Below are 12,314 nucleotides of genomic sequence, written 5' to 3'. Positions count from 1 at the left end.
CAACTGAAATCCCAGCACTCGGGAGGCTGAGGCAGGAGGATCACCATGAGTTTGAGGCCAGCCTAGGCTACATAGCAAGACCATGTCTCCAAAAAAGAGAGGACTGAACTTTTAAGGATTGGGAAAGGAAAGAGCAACAACAAAGACCTGCAGCAATAATACAATATACACAGTCATGTGTCACAGAAAAAGGCAGAGAGAAATTCTAAGAAATAATACTTCAGGCAGTGATGTCAAATATGTGAGATAGTAACTTAAAAAGGAAGTTATGAAATTTCTTTTTTCCCCAGCCTTATTCAGGCTCAGCTAGGATGCATTCCCATACAAGATTTTGCTTTGACACAAGATATCTCGAAGATTTTCAGAAGTGGCTCACGAATCACAAAATGTATGTAACAGAATTAGTGGATTTTCACCATTTTTCTAGTTACCTATTATACTAGGTTTAATGCTGGCAACTTTTTTTTTTTTTTAGGGTTATCAGATTTTGTGGCTGCTCAGGAACAAAAGTTTGCTGCATTATTGAATAGTTTGATTTTAACTAAATGTTTTAGGTGCAAACTTTGGGAAAATTCTCTGCATGTATCCAAACAACTGGAAAAAATTGGTAGGTAGTGAATACAAGCAGTGTCTATAATTTATTTTGTTTCAATATTAAGCAAATTATTCTGTGATTATTATAGACCTTTAAAGAAAACATGTTTATAAGTTAATGTAAACTATTATATTTTAGTTTTGAAAATCTAATTTATAGTTTTAGTTTTTCCACCAGAGAAACTATTCAGTATTTATTTGTGTATCTTACTAATTTCACTTAAGAGTATGGCCTCAAGATGTATCCACTTAGCTATAAATGTCTCTAATTTCTCATTCTTTATGGCTGAGTAGAACTCCATTTTATATATTAAAAAAAAAACACATCTTCTTTATCCAGTCTCTTACTGATGGGCAAATGGGCTCTTTCCAAGTTTTAACTATTACAAACTGTGCCGCTATAAACATAGGTGTGTTGCCGGGGATTTAGCTCAGCTGCTCGGTGGCCTACCTTGCAAGCGCAAGGACCCGAGTTCAATCCCCGGTACCAAAAACAAAACATAGGTGTGCATATATCACCGTTGTATGATTCTTTTAATTATTTTGGAAAGATACCCAGCAGAGGGTTGGCTGGGTCAAATGGAACCTCTAATCCTAGTTGTCTGAGGTATCTTCATATTGATTTCCATAGTGGTTGCACCAGTCTGCACTCCCACCAACAATGGAGAAGGGTTCCTTTCTCCCCACACTCCCACCAGCTTTTGTTGTGGTTGATTTCTTGATAGCAGACATTCTTTCTGGGGTGAGATGGAATCTCAGTGTTGTTTTCATCTACATCTCTCGAATGACCATTGATGTTGAACATCTTTTCTTTCTTTTTTTTTTTTCTGCTGCTTTTACTCCTTTGTCTGAGAAATGCCTGTTCATTTCAGATGCCCATTTTTGAATTGGGTCTTTATATTTAGGGGTCTTATTTTTGTTTTGTTTTGTTTTTTTTTTTGTTTTTTGTTTTTGATATCAGGGATTGAACTCGGGTCCTTGGCACTTGCAAGGCAAGTGGAGATACCACTAAGCTAAATCCTTAGTGGGGTCTGATTTTTTTAGTTCTTTATATATTCTAGATAGTAGACCTTTGTCTGAAGAACAACTGGTAAAAAAATTTTCCCACATTATATATTGTCTCTTAGCTCTGTTGGTGATTTCTCATGCAGTGCAGAAGCTTTTTAATAAGATGAGATCTCAGTTGTTGATTCTTTGTGCTAGTTCCTGTGCTACTGAGAATTTGTTCATAAAGTCTTTTCCTATGCCAGTGTCTTCAAAAGTTCTACCTAACTTATCTTCCATAAGTTAGTGTTTCTGTTTTAATATTTAAATCTTTAATCCATTTTGATTTTAATTTAGTTCATGGTGAAAGATAGGGTCTAGTTTTAATCTTTGGCAAGTTAAAATGCAATTTTTCCAACACCATTTATTAAAGAGGCTATCTTTCCTCCAGTGAGGATGGTTGGCTCCTTTGTCCAAGATGAGGTAGCTGAGTATGTCTGGCATTGTTTCTGCATCTTCTATTCTACTGATCTTCAGGTTTGTTTCTTTGCCAGTATCATGCTGTTTTTATCACAGTGGCTTTGTAATATAGTTTCAAGTTGGGGATTGTGATACCCCCTGCCATGTCTCTGTTGCCTAGAATTGCTCTTACTATTTTAGGTCTCTTCTGTTTCCAAATAATTTTTGGATTGTTTTCTCTAAGTCAGTGAAGTGTACTGTTGGAATTTCAATCAAGACTGCATTGAATCTATATAGCAGTATTGGAAGTATGTCCATTTTCACTATTTTGGTTCTTTATACCCAGGAATAAGGACTGTCTTTCCATTTTCTTATATCCTCTTCAATCTCTTTTTTCAGAGTGCTGTAGTTCTCAATGTAGAGGTCTTTTGCTTCCTTTGTTAGATTGATTCCTAGATATTTCATTTTTTTTTGGATGCTATCTTGAAAGGAATTGTGTCCTTAATTTCTCAGTGAGTCTTTTATTTGTGTACAAGAAGGCTATTGATTTTTGAGTGTTTACCTTGTGTCCAGCTACTCTACTGAATCTGTCAATGAAGTCTAAAAGTCTTTTGACAGAGTTTTTTGGGTCGTCTATGTAGAATATCATATTGGCAGCATATAATGACAGTTTAACCTCTTCCTTTCCTGTCTTTATTGCTTTTATTTCTTTCTTTTGTCTAATTGCTGTAGCTAATGTTTCTAGAACTATATTGAACAGGAGTGGTGATAGTGGGCATCCTTGTCTTGTTCCTAATTTTAACGTGAAGGTTTTCGGTTTTTGGTCATTTAATATGATGTTGGCTGTTGGTTTTTCATAGCCTTTATTAAGTTGAGATATAGACCATCTATTCCAATTTTTTGCAGGATTTTTATCATGAATGGGTGTGGAATTTTGTCAAATGCTTTTTCTGCATCTATCGAGAGGATCATATGATTTTTGTCCTTGACTCTGTTAATATAGTGTATTACATTTATTGATTTAACGTATGTTGAACCATCCTTGCATCCCTGGAATAAATCCAACTTGGTCAGGATGCATGATCTTCTTGATGATCCTCTGTATTCTGTTTGCTAGTATCTTATTAAGGATTTTTGTATCTGTATTCATTAAGAAGATTGGCCTGTAGTTCTCTTTTTTAGTTGGGTCTTTCCCTGGTTTCGGAATCAAAGTAACACTTGCTTCCAGGAATGAATTTGGAAGCATTGCTTCTCTTTGAATTTCATTGAAAAGTTTAAAGAGTAGTGGTAATAGTTCTTCTCTAAATGTCTTGTAGAATTCAGCAGCAGTGAAGCCATCAGGACTAGGGTTTTCTTTGTTCACAAATTTTTAATTATGTTTTCAATTTCAATTTGTAATTGGGGTGTTTTGAATTTTTTTTATCTTCATTCAACTTTGGTAATTCATAAGTATTTAGAAAGCTGTCCATTTCTTTTGTGTTTTCCATTCTATTGGAGTACAGGTTCTTGAAGTAGATATTGATCCTCTGGATTTCTGCTGGATCTGTTGTGACTTCATGTTTTTCATTCCTAATTGCATGGATTTGAGTCTTTTCTTTCCTTTTTTTTATAAGGTTGGTTAAGGGTTTATCAATTTTATTTATTCTTTTGAAAAAACAACTCTTCAATTTGTTGATTTTTTGTATTATTCTTTTAGTCTCCATTGCATTGATTTCTGCTCTGCTCTTTATAATCTTCTCCCTTGTATAAACTTTGGGTTTGTTTTGCTCTTCTTTTTCTAGAAGCTTAAGATTCTGCATTAGGTTGTTTACATGAGCTCACTTTCTTTCCTAGTGTGAGAATTTACTGCTATGAATTTCCCACATAGAATTTCTTTCATTGTGTATTCCATAAATTCTTGTACGTTTTACTGGCATTATCGTTAAACTATTTTCTGTGTATTGAATCCTAGTATAAATACGGTAGACACTGAAAAACATTATAAAAACTGGGATCAGAGTAAAGGACTGTGATATTTTTCAGTTTGATACCTTTGACTGTGTGACCTTAATCTTTCTTAAAGAGCTATAATTCTAAACAGAGCTGTTATCCCATTGACAGATAACTTTGTTCATTCTATAATTTTATATGTGTCTTGGGAACATTAAAATTATGTAATGAGCATTTGGGGATTTTTGTGTTATTTTCTAGCTCTTTTTTGAAGTTCTACTTTTTATTTCTGTGAAATTTGAAATCTATGGGACAGTAGAACACTGATCAGAAGTCCTAGGGTGAAGGTGATATTGCCCAGAGAGAGTAAAGTCAGGTCAAAACTGGATAGATATTTCTGATAGAAAAGCTCATCTTCCTCCTGAAACCCTAGCAAAACAAATGCCATATCACAAAGGCAAGTATTCTGAACTGGAAAAGAGGTTCCATACAACATTTGGAAAATAGCAGTTTGCAGAAAAAATTTAAATAAGTATCATAATTGCTTGAAAAAGCCAGACTTTCTGACTTTCTAGAATATTATCAGTGTGGGTATCCATTGTACATGGTCTCTTTAGACTCCTAAACAGTAACCTGTTTTTCATACATACTCAAAATAGTCAAGTATTTCCAGAAGAAAACTGAAATGATAGAGAAGTGATATAATTAGAACAAAAGAGCAAATCTAAGTTCTTATTGAGCAATGATGAATTTATTTTCAAAAGTGACCGTAAACTAAAAGTTAGAGGCCAAGAGCTGAGTGGTGCCACACCTGGCTGACAAGCACAAGGTCCTGAGTTTGATCCTTGGTACCAGGAAAAAAAAAAGTTTTGAGGGAAATTGAAATGACTATTAAGGACCTATGAATACTAGAAGCTGCGTTATAAGAATAAGGTAATACTCAAGAATAGTATTAAAATATGAAAACAGTATTAAAATAAGGAAACAGAAGAGGTCCAAGGTATATTTAAGGAACAAATGAAAGCCAGTGTAACTGTGGAGTAGACGGCAACAAGAGAGTAGCAGAGGCTGGAGGTGCCACGGGAGCCGCTTTGGCTTGTGAGTCTCCCTGAGGAGCAGGAGCTCGGTCCACAGTTGTTGCTGCGTGGGCTCCTGGTCTCTGGCCCCTCAGCAGCATGGCGTGGGGCAACACTGAAGCGGCCTATAGAATTCGAGGCTGCGCTGCTGAGCCCGGGTTCCCTGAAACGGTGGCGCTGCGCCCCTCTTCCCAGCCCTACTCCGGGCCTCAGGCCCAGAGACGCTGAACCGCCGCCACCACTTCAGACGCAGACACTGCCCCGGCCAGCAGTGAGCGGCGCCTTCCAACTCCGGAGCAAGTCTTTCAGAACTTAAGACAAGAATATATTCGTCGTTATGGGAGGTGGAGACATTTAGAAGTTGTTATCAATCAGAATGACGCTTGACTTCAGAAAGTCAACCTTAGGCCTCAGCCCTCACGGCACCAAGTTTTCCCGTGTTCCTCCTGGATGAAGAAGGACCAGCCCAGCTTTACCCTTAGACAAGTTGGAATAATATGTAAGAGGTTCTTAAAAGACTATGAAGATAAAACTCGAGAGGAATATGAGCAAATCCTTAATACCATATTAGCAGAGCAGCATGAATCTTTTGTGAAATTCACACATGATCAAATTAATGGGGCGATATGGGACAAGGCCAACAAGCTATGCAAAGCTTTCTTGCATTATCTGGGTACCAGATTTGACCTCAAGAGATGACTGCTGTACACTTTTTGCAACTGGTTTGATATCACATTTTAGCTCCAAACTTTGCATCCTGAGAACACTTAAGTGTTTCTGCAGGTCCATTTTATACAACTTGAAAGACCTTAAAACTTTCTGGTTGCCAAAAGCATATCTTTCTTTTCTGCACATTCAATAAACAGCTCTACCCTACTGTGATAGATTTTCCAAACAAAAATACCTGGAGCAGCAGTTTAGCAAAATATACCTTCTGTGGCACTCAGCAAATCGAGTTCTCAGCAAGCCCAGTTCTGTAGGAAGTGTGTGTGTGTGAGAGTATGTGTATATGTGTGTATGTGTATTTTAAGTTATTATTTGTATTGTGCAAATTTTTTGGATCTTGGGGATTCTGGCTATGAATTGATGCAGGACAGTTATGGTTAAAAACATTTGCTTGGTCTACAGAAGATCATTAATGTTTTATGACCATAAAAGTTGTAACAGTGGATTGTTTTATGTGTAGGTATTATTGTTAAATACAGGGGCTGTTTCCAGGCAAAAAATGTGAACTGTAAGTTAGGATGAACATTACGTGTGATTATGATGATATAACAAAAGGTCTGCGGTCCTAGATCTACAAATGTGTGGTGAGAAATTAGAACAAACTGAAGATAGGCCTTGACACATGGACTCTGCCTCACCTGTTAGAAAAACACTTTGACTCCACGCCTTAAAATAACCCATGGAGTCTGCACTCACTCATTCACGCAATCAGAGAGCTCCCTAAATACGGAGCCTCTAAAGGGAAAAGATCTCCCCTAAATCAGGAGCACAACAGAGGTGAGCACAGGACTGGGCCAGGTCCTTGCAGCACTACTACTTGAGAGGAGCCACTTCATCTTTGCATCACTTATTAAAACAGAATTCAGACCCCTTCCCCCAAACACTTTTCTGAGATATCCATGTTCAGCTGCTTGAGCTTTGTTTTGGCAACCCCTTGCCCAAAGTTGCTTATAGGCTGTTCTTCACCTTGTTTCCAAGGCTGGGGAACAGAAAGTAGCCTCTGTTTTGAGGAGTTAAATATACATTTATTTTTTATGGTGACTTGTTCAGGACCACATTTTACAAAATGCCTTGTTGCCTTTCTTATTGTTTCTGGAAAGGAAAGTTCTGTTAAAATTGTTTTAGTTTGAATATAGAATAGTTTTTTTCAATTATGGCTTATTTTGAAAAATTCTGAGTTAAATATATGCCAGTACCTTTCAAAGTAAGGTAACACTCAGAAACAAAATATTCTCATCAAATGGCTTAGAGAAATTTCTGAAATATTCACATTCAAAGATTCCTTCATTAATGAATATCTTTGACTTAAATTTAACCCAAAACTGCAACATTATTCTTTGTATATTTTCATTATATAGTGTTAACAAGCTTAGTTGCAAAACAAATAAAATACTTAAGCTATTTGTTTACTTTGCCTTCTTAATACTGTGATAATGTTTATTCAGATAATGCATATGAGGCTACTGTAATCATTTCCCAGTTCAACATTCATAAATTGAAGATTTACAGGTTTTTGTTAAGTCCAGAATTTATCTTTTAATAATTAAAAAGAAGAGAGTAGTAGAAAATTAGATGCAGGAAGTAAACTTTGGTCAAGTCATACAGGTAAGGGAATTCAGCCACAGTAGGACATTGCCTCTTCATTTTAAATGCAGGGTAAAGGCATTGGAAGTTTTAGGTGGATGAGTAAAATTATCTGGCTTAAATATTTGAAACATCAAGCTTTATGTCTAAGACAGAAATGCTCAGAGAGCCATAGCTTCCTGAAGCAATATTGCCATCACTGACTTATACTGGCTTTCTTTCAAACATAAGTACATATAAATATATGTGTCTGGTAGTGTTTGCTATATGGATGAAATTCAATAAAACGAAGTTGAATCAACATGTAGACCAGAGATTTCCTCTTTCTTTTGTGAAACAAATATATATCTTAATAATTTGAAGACTTAGAAAAAACTTTAAAATTAGTGTATTACAGTATTCTGTTTTGTGTTGCTATAATAAAATACCCAAAGCTGGGTACTTTATGAAGAACAGAAGTTTACTTCACTTACAGTTCTGGAAATTCAAAAGCATGGTACTGGTATCTGGTTGTTTCTTTCAAGGGCCTCATAACAGCATCACAAGGACAGAAGCACATGTGAAAGAAATCACATGGAGAGACTAGAAACAGACTGAGAGGAAGTAGGGCTTACTTTTTTATACATAACAACCCATTTTCATGGAAATTATCTCATTCCTACTAGACCCAAACCATTCCAAGATACTAGTATTAATCCTCTCAAGAGGATGGAGCCCCAGTGACCTAATTACTTCTCATTAGTAGGCTTTTCCTCCTAAAACTTCCACCATTCTCAACACTGCTGCACCAAGGGCCAAATCTACAGCGCAAAAACTTTTGGAGGACATGTTCAAATAATACACAAACCATACAGATTGACTTAAACTTTTAAAAAGTTTTTACAAATGTAGTTGTTAAGCCATTAAGTACAGATTTCATTTAAAAATTGCTCTTTGATGAATTTTCCACAGGTATAACATTGTCAAATGCCATGGTAAATGCAGGTTTGACTTCCTTTAAGAAAATAGAAGAAACAGATGCAAGGGAACTTGAACTGGTGTGTAAAATTCATTTTTTCCTAACATTATCTGAAATTATTTATATTCCAAAACCTTACTTTTACATCTTTATTTATATTAAAATTATTTTGTCAGTCATAAGTATTTTCATTTACTAAGGTTTTGGGTGATAAATATTATTAATACTGTTAATTCTAAAAAATATCTTACTAAGAGTTTTAAAGGCTGTACTAAGAACATAATTATGTAAATATGTTTAGATTTTAAATAGACATCCCCCTTTTGGAACTCAGATAAAAGAAGCTGTGATATATCTACCAAAATATGAACTTGAAGTAGAACAGGTAAATATTTTCTATTTTTTAAGTATTTTGATTGTCTTTTTGGAAATGAAGCTACCCATAATTAGACTAGGAGCTGAGTATTATTTGAAAGATTATTTTTTAACACTTTTTATACCTATCCTTTTTTGAAGGTTGCAAAATATAGTGATACTAAAGCAGAAATATTGGTGACTATTATATTAAGAAACTTTGAACAGCTGCAGACTAAAAGAACAACACCGAATTCTCACTATACTACCTTAATCATAGGTGATGCAGATAATCAAGTTGTTTTTAAGCAAAAAATTCTGTAAGTAATTATGAAATTTCTATTTGATTTTATTTCTAAGCATATATATATGTATACATATTATAAATAGAAATTTTCACTAAAATAAAGAGTAGTAAGATCGCTATGGGACAATTTAAATTACATTTTCCTGAGATGATAATGGAGTAGTTTCTCTGTTTGTATAGTATATAAAGTATTACTATTTAGTCTATTGTTTTAGATTGTTAGCATTTCATATTCATAACCCCATGGACTGAAATAATAGATGACGTTCAGAAGATCTTTCTTATTTCACTGCCTTTTTTCCAGTCATTCAGGCCTTACTGCTATTCTGATACAGTCATCCTTTTACTCAGCTTAAAATATATTTTCACTTTCCAAATTAAAACCTAACCAACTAAAGAAAAGACCCTCCTTTATGCCTAATATGCCATTCTAACATTTTCACTTCAGCATTTTTCTAGATACTGTTATCTTTTCCTAGGATATTATGAACATACTTTAAGGATATTAGTTGCAGGTATATCTAATACTTTTTTAATACTTAGATTTAAAATATTAATTGTTTGATATTTGTGTGATACAGGTTTTTTTCATTATCCACATATATTCTAGAGAAGAAAATTAAAACAAAGCCATTTCATCTCTTCTGCCAAGGTCAGATAACTAGTTAATAGCAAAGTTTAGATTTGATCCAAAGCATTCCAACTCCAGATCCTCTGCTAGAGCCTCCTAACCATATTATTCTACTTGTGAGTTCAGGAAAGGCAGTAACTCTGAAATGGGAATCTCTTCACTTTCTATTCACATGCAAAGTAATAGGATATTCTTTTCACTGGTAACTACTCCCATGCAATTGTATAAGTCTTTGTTCTTGTGACTATTAAATCTAATGGTAGCCTCAGCTATAAGAGATTAAACCTAGAGGTGTGATTAAAAAATATAATGAATGGTTAAATTTTTAAAGATTTATTTCAGTAAAAGACATATAATCATTAATCTCAAAACTTCCCTTCCCTTCACTTTGAACACACTTTTCCCATCATTTTTGCCACTTTCCTAAGCATTTCTAGAAGTTCTCTTTCATAAGTGTCTTTAGTTGCATTGTCATGACTGTCTAAATGATCTGAATTAATTCAGAATGTTTACCTTTAATGCCATTTTGACTTTGGAGAAGAAGCAGAAGTAAAAAGTGCCAGATCCCATGAATAAAGTGGATGAGGACAAACTGTATTTTTATGCCTTTCCATTGGATGACACTTGGCAACAGCATTTGCCACATTTTTTTAAATCGTACTTCATAAAAACAGTCATGCAAGAGGATTTACAGAACTGCTTCAAATAGTGGCAAGGATGATGAGATAAGTTATGGGACATTTTGACGGGGGCTAATGGCAATGTATCTTTTACTAGTAAACAGAATCCACCAAAAAATGTATATATCAGGAAAAGAAAATTTTACATAAATATTTTAATTAATGCAAATTACCTTTGGCCTCTACCATTATAGGAGATGCTCAAAGTGGTGACCATTAGCTTCCAGATATTTATTAGTGCAGTGAACTGCTAACATGTATACATTTTTTTTGGCAGACTCTATTTTAAAAATTTAAACATTTACCATTTATTTTGATCACACTTCATAAGTTCAATCATATAATTGTTTGCTGCTTTGTGCTAATACTAAGTACAAACTATTTCAAATCAACTTTAAAGATCTTATTGAAGTTATTCTCACAAATAAATGTAATTTATGTATACCAGTTTAAAGTGGTAGTGATTTAGGGGCAAGCTCATGGGTTATTGATAGCAATTACACATTCCAGGTAGAGTCGATGCAACTTGGAATCAAAATACTTAAGAAAAATGATGCTCCAGATAGCACCATTGCCGGTATAGTGGTGTATGTCTGTAATCTAGCTACTTGAGAGAGGTTGAGGCAGAAAGATCCCAAATTTGAAGCCAGCCTACTAAGCAACTTAGCAAGACCTTGTCTCAAAATAAAATTTTTTAACATGGGTTAGGGATTTAGGCCCTATATTTTATCCCCACTACCACAAAGACTATTTTTTAAAAAAGATAGGGTGGGGCTGGGGATTTAGCTAGTGGCACTGTGCCTGCCTCGCAAACACAAGGTCCTGAGTTTGATCCCCGGTACCGCAAATAGATAGATAGATTGATAGATAAATCATTTTCCCTACTCAGTGTTGAGAATAACTAGTTTTCAGTTATCAATTTCAGTTTACCACTAGAAAAGACTTGTCTTAGGAACAATCAACCCTTGAAATTAATATGCTATTTAATTTAATTTAATTTTGATCACTATTTTAAATAATCCACTTCCATTTTTCAGTGATTCTGTTTTGCTGAAAGCTGGAAATTGGACTAAAAAGATTGATGTGAGGAGAGCTCTTATATCTGAAGATCTTAACATAAATCTAATTAGCTCTGACTTGGGTAAGTTAATCAAAGTAGTGAAATTATAAATATAAAAGATATATAGCATTTTAAATTATTTCCTTTATACTGATACAAAAATTCCATGTAAAAATATGTTTAGATACTATGAATAAACTTTAAGGGTCATATATTTCATATATTTAGATATGGAAAAGATCATAAGGCCAGGATAATTAATTCAAATTTTAATTGTTCATTCATAGACATTTTATTTTTTAAGGTAATCAAATGTACTTTGTTGTAGGAACATTGATTTTTATAACTATAGATGTATAAATTATATTTGATTATTTTTTAACCTTTTAAAATATTTAAATTTTCTGGGCACATATATTGACTTATATGACTTCTACAGCATTTGTACATTTTCCTTTTTTTAGTTGGACTTGATATTCAGCAGAAATTTACAGTCTTTTACTCAGGACCTGGGTGGTTTGGAAATCAAATCATTATACAAAGAAAATCAGAAGCAGAGATTTCCCATTCTAAATATCCAGATAGATCTACTGAGGCAGGACCTAATAAAGGTAAATAGTTCTATTGATTTTACTTTATATTAAAACACTAGATGGCCAGGGGAGTATCAACATTAGTACTGCTTCACTCAAGTTGTGTATACTCAGGTATTAGATATTTAGGCTTTGCAATATTCACATTAATAATATATAATAGGAATTCTTCCTTATAATTAGTATTTGTTAAATTGAGGTGATTTTCAGGAGGGTAGATTATTGGTTTATAGGCATTTTATGTACACTTTTTTATATACACTTTTCCTTTTTCATACTTATTCTCCCTTTTTCATACCTACTTCATTCTTATGGCCATTGTCAGAAAAATGTGATTTAAAGAATCTAGTGATTGGAAAAGGTAAATAGAGTAAAAATG

At 34.2% G+C, this 12,314-nt stretch overlaps 1 protein-coding gene and 1 pseudogene across 8 annotated transcripts in view; both read left to right on the top strand.

Moving 5' to 3' along the window:
- The window catches only part of Hfm1 (helicase for meiosis 1), a 97,759-nt gene that overhangs the window by 55,356 nt on the left and 30,089 nt on the right, over positions 1-12,314 (top strand). For all 8 annotated transcript variants that reach the window (XM_010614656.3, XM_010614654.2, XM_019206137.2 and 5 more), the window contains 7 exons: positions 291-388; positions 476-607; positions 8,304-8,389; positions 8,612-8,695; positions 8,827-8,984; positions 11,320-11,423; positions 11,807-11,953. In XM_010614656.3, the coding sequence (XP_010612958.1) occupies positions 291-388; positions 476-607; positions 8,304-8,389; positions 8,612-8,695; positions 8,827-8,984; positions 11,320-11,423; positions 11,807-11,953 (809 nt within the window). The remainder of the gene's footprint in view (positions 1-290; positions 389-475; positions 608-8,303; positions 8,390-8,611; positions 8,696-8,826; positions 8,985-11,319; positions 11,424-11,806; positions 11,954-12,314) is intronic.
- Positions 4,712-5,904, top strand: LOC104855720 (annotated as a pseudogene).

Source organism: Fukomys damarensis, unplaced genomic scaffold (genome assembly GCF_012274545.1).
Source record: "Fukomys damarensis isolate Sample0158 unplaced genomic scaffold, DMR_v1.0_HiC HiC_scaffold_33, whole genome shotgun sequence".
NCBI classification, from domain to species: Eukaryota; Metazoa; Chordata; class Mammalia; order Rodentia; family Bathyergidae; genus Fukomys; species Fukomys damarensis.
The sequence above is the reverse complement of the archived record's forward strand: the minus strand, read 5'-3'. Positions and strand labels throughout refer to the sequence as shown.